Source organism: Pteropus vampyrus, unplaced genomic scaffold (genome assembly GCF_000151845.1).
Source record: "Pteropus vampyrus isolate Shadow unplaced genomic scaffold, Pvam_2.0 Scaffold23, whole genome shotgun sequence".
NCBI classification, from domain to species: Eukaryota; Metazoa; Chordata; class Mammalia; order Chiroptera; family Pteropodidae; genus Pteropus; species Pteropus vampyrus.
This window is the reverse complement of record NW_011888804.1, coordinates 4302378-4305513: the sequence shown is the minus strand read 5'-3', so window position 1 is coordinate 4305513 and position 3136 is coordinate 4302378. Positions and strand designations below refer to the sequence as shown.

General features: G+C 59.6%; 1 protein-coding gene across 2 annotated transcripts in view; it reads left to right on the top strand.

The window, feature by feature from the left end:
* The window catches only part of RBM19 (RNA binding motif protein 19), a 106359-nt gene extending 105490 nt beyond the window's left edge, over positions 1–869 (top strand). For both annotated transcript variants that reach the window (XM_023528245.1, XM_023528244.1), the window contains one exon: positions 675–869. In XM_023528245.1, coding sequence (XP_023384013.1) covers positions 675–854 — 180 coding nt within the window. In that variant the 3' untranslated portion in view covers positions 855–869. The remainder of the gene's footprint in view (positions 1–674) is intronic.
* The last annotated feature ends 2267 nt before the right edge of the window (positions 870–3136 follow it).

Sequence of the window (3136 nt, the reverse complement as noted above, 5' to 3'; positions counted from 1 at the left end):
GTGGCACGCGGGTTATATCTCAATAAAGCTGTTGCCAAACAAAAACCGAAATGGGGGAAGCGGGCGGGGCATGGAGGTCGGGAAGAGCAAGACGGAGCCGAGTACAGAGCGCGGGGCGGGCCCCGGGCCGCTGGGGCAGAAGCCTGCAGCCAGGGAGGCAGGGGCCAGTGAGGAGGCTAAGGGCGGCTCAGCCTAGGGCAGCAGAGATGGTATGGAATCGCCAGGGCCAGCGAAGGACAGAGCCACCACGTGAAAATGAGGCTCCTGCCTGATTGTCATCGAGTGGCCAGACAGGCCTCGGCTTCCTCGCGCAGCACTGCCCGACAGCCAGGCAGGAGGCGAGCCGGCCAGTGGGGTCGCTCTGCCCAGACGGGGTATGACGTGGGGAAGAAAACGCCGCCTGGCCCCAGCGACAGGCCCAGACAGCAGCTCTGTCGGCGGATATGTCAACTGCATCGTCACTCGCAGCTCCCTCCCTGGGAATGTAACCCACTAATTGAAAAAAGAGTGCCCAACAGCTCACACTCCCTTGCTGGGGAACAGGTGTCACAAGGGCCAGAGAAGCTGGCCTTGGAGTGCGTGGTCCCAGCAGGCCTCAGGAGGGTAGGACGGAGGGTCTGAGGGTAGGTCTTGGCTAATGCACTGTGTCTTGTCTCTTGTCCCTGCTCCCACAGAGAGCCTTCAATGCCCTGTGTCACAGCACCCACTTGTACGGCCGGAGGCTGGTCCTGGAGTGGGCCGACTCTGAGGTGAGCCTGCAGGCCCTGCGGCGGAAGACAGCCGAGCACTTCCACGGTAAGACCGGCGGGGCTGCCCCGAGCAGGGAGGCCAGGCTGTGTGGACGGCCTCGGTGAGCTCTGCGCCCTTTTGGCTTCTGGCGGGGCCGGGTCATTGGGAGGCCTGGCAGGAAGTAGGGGGAAGGTGGGGAGTGGGTCCTGGGGTTCATTCCCCGCCGCCTGCCTTCCTGCCGAGTTGCTGCAAGCTGGCTGACAGACGCTGCCACCAGTTGGCTCGTGTCCGATGGCCCTCTCCACCCAGTGCTCTCTGTCCGGCTTCCGCTGGCCAGCCTAGGGGGCCACTGGCACCACTTTGCCTACACTCTGTCCCCCCTTTACTATCCTCAGCTACCTGATTTAAGGACCGTCCACTTCCTGCCAGGGCCCTGATGGTCACAGGACCTCACTCTACCTTCTGCACACCTTGGTGGTGTCACGTGGTCTTGCCGATTAGTTCATCCTCAGAGGGTACTTAGCACCTGCTCCGTCCTCGGGCTTGGGGTGCAGCAGTGAGCTGGGGGGAGCCGTGGGTCTGGGTGGAAGAGGCTGGGCACATTGTTTGAGCACGTAGTCCAGAGAGGCCTCCCTGCAGAGGTGACATTTGTGCTCATGAAAGCGCTGCCTGAGCAGTGGGACCCCAAGGCTTGGTGGGGGCGTGGCCCATGGAGAAGGGGTAGGGGAGGTGGATGAAGTCAGAGAGGGCTGTGGCCCTTCGTGAAGGGCCTCGACGGTCCCACGTGCAGCGTACCCCTTGGTGTTTCAAGATCTGCGCTTGTTACTGCTCCGCTCATGTGTCCCTGTCCCCATCGGGCAGCTGGGGACCAACGATGTCACCTGGGGCCAGTCGTTCCTGCCCTTCCCTCGCTCGTCTGTTTAGAGGTGGTGCCTAGAACCTGGATGTGATGGTTTCCCGTCCCAGCCAGTGACACTCGGCTTCCCAAATCAGGCAACAACTCAGAGGCACGTTGAGGGGAGGTCGCCCTTACGGAGCTGCGAGTTTTCCAGTTGGGTCTGGCCGGTCTTGCACAGGACAGGAAGCAGGCCTTGTAAGCGGTGTCTCAGCGACGCAAGACTGCGTCAGGTGTGCTTAGAACAGCAGAGACAGGCTGGAAGCCGTCCGACTGTAGCTCAGCCTGCCAGACCCTTCAGAATACCCCTCCTCCCAGCCCGGCGGCCTTCCCGGCCTCGTCCCTCCCGCGACGCCTCCCCCAGAGTTCACTGCTCCCCAGACGCCAGGCAGGACCCTGAGCCTTTGCACGTGCTGCTCCCTCTACTCAGCATGCCTTGCCTCCCAGTTTTTCTTTTTAACCTGGCAAGTGCTCTCCAATCTTTAACACCCAGCTCAAGTGACACCTCCAAGAAGCCTTCCTTTCCCCCGCCTTCTCCTCGGGGATCAGTAATGGCTCCATCCTCTTCCCTTACCTCTCTTCCCGTACTTCCTTGCCATGTCGTAATCTGTTTCTCCGTGGTTCTTATCTTCCCTGGACCCGTACGTGCCTCAGAGTGCGGACTGCTTTGTGTTCACCTGCCACTGATCAGCGCGTCTCTGGGCTCCCAGGCCCAGCACGGTGTCGGACACAGGCTGAGCTGTCAGTCTAAGGCTGGGGAACATAGGAGCAAACGCGAACGAGAAACCAGAAAAATCAGGGCTAAGTACACAGTCGCTGGCTCACAACTCAATAAGTCTCCAAATCCTGCCATGCAGAAAGAGAGCCTGTCCTTATCGACAGCCATTGACAGGCCCAAATGCACCCGTCGGCAAATGTTTGTGTAAGGGACTCTCCCCAGTGCCCGCGTTGCCCACCCCCGAGGCCACCAAGGAGTGCCGGCTCAGCACTTCTGCCCGCCATCAGAGAGAAGCCCCCTTCAATAAATCGAGTTTCACAGACAGTATTATTGCCTCTCCCCAGCCCGAAGCTTCCCTGTGAGATTGGCTATCACCACGGCCACAGATCCGCTACATGCCGAGGCCCAGATGGGGCAGGTACAATAATAGTAGTAACAAAGACCGTGGTTTGTTTGCGTACATCTTCCCATTAATTTCCCACCAGCCCTGTGAAATGGGCACAATTAGCCCCATTTTATGGATGAGAGAACTGAGACCAGCCGAGCGTTCAAGTGACTCGTGACAGCTGCTGTTTGAGGGACTTACTCTGGGCCAGGGGCCACATGCTCAGTATGTGACACACACTGTCTCGTTCATCCTCACAGCAACCCTGGCAGCTGTGGGCACTGCTGTCTCCATTTCGTAGACAGAGAAACTGAGGCTCAGCACTGTGCCCACGGTCACTCAGCTAGGAAATAGCAAAGCTGAGACTTGAACTCCAGAGCAACTCTAGAGCCCCCCACGCACTGCATTT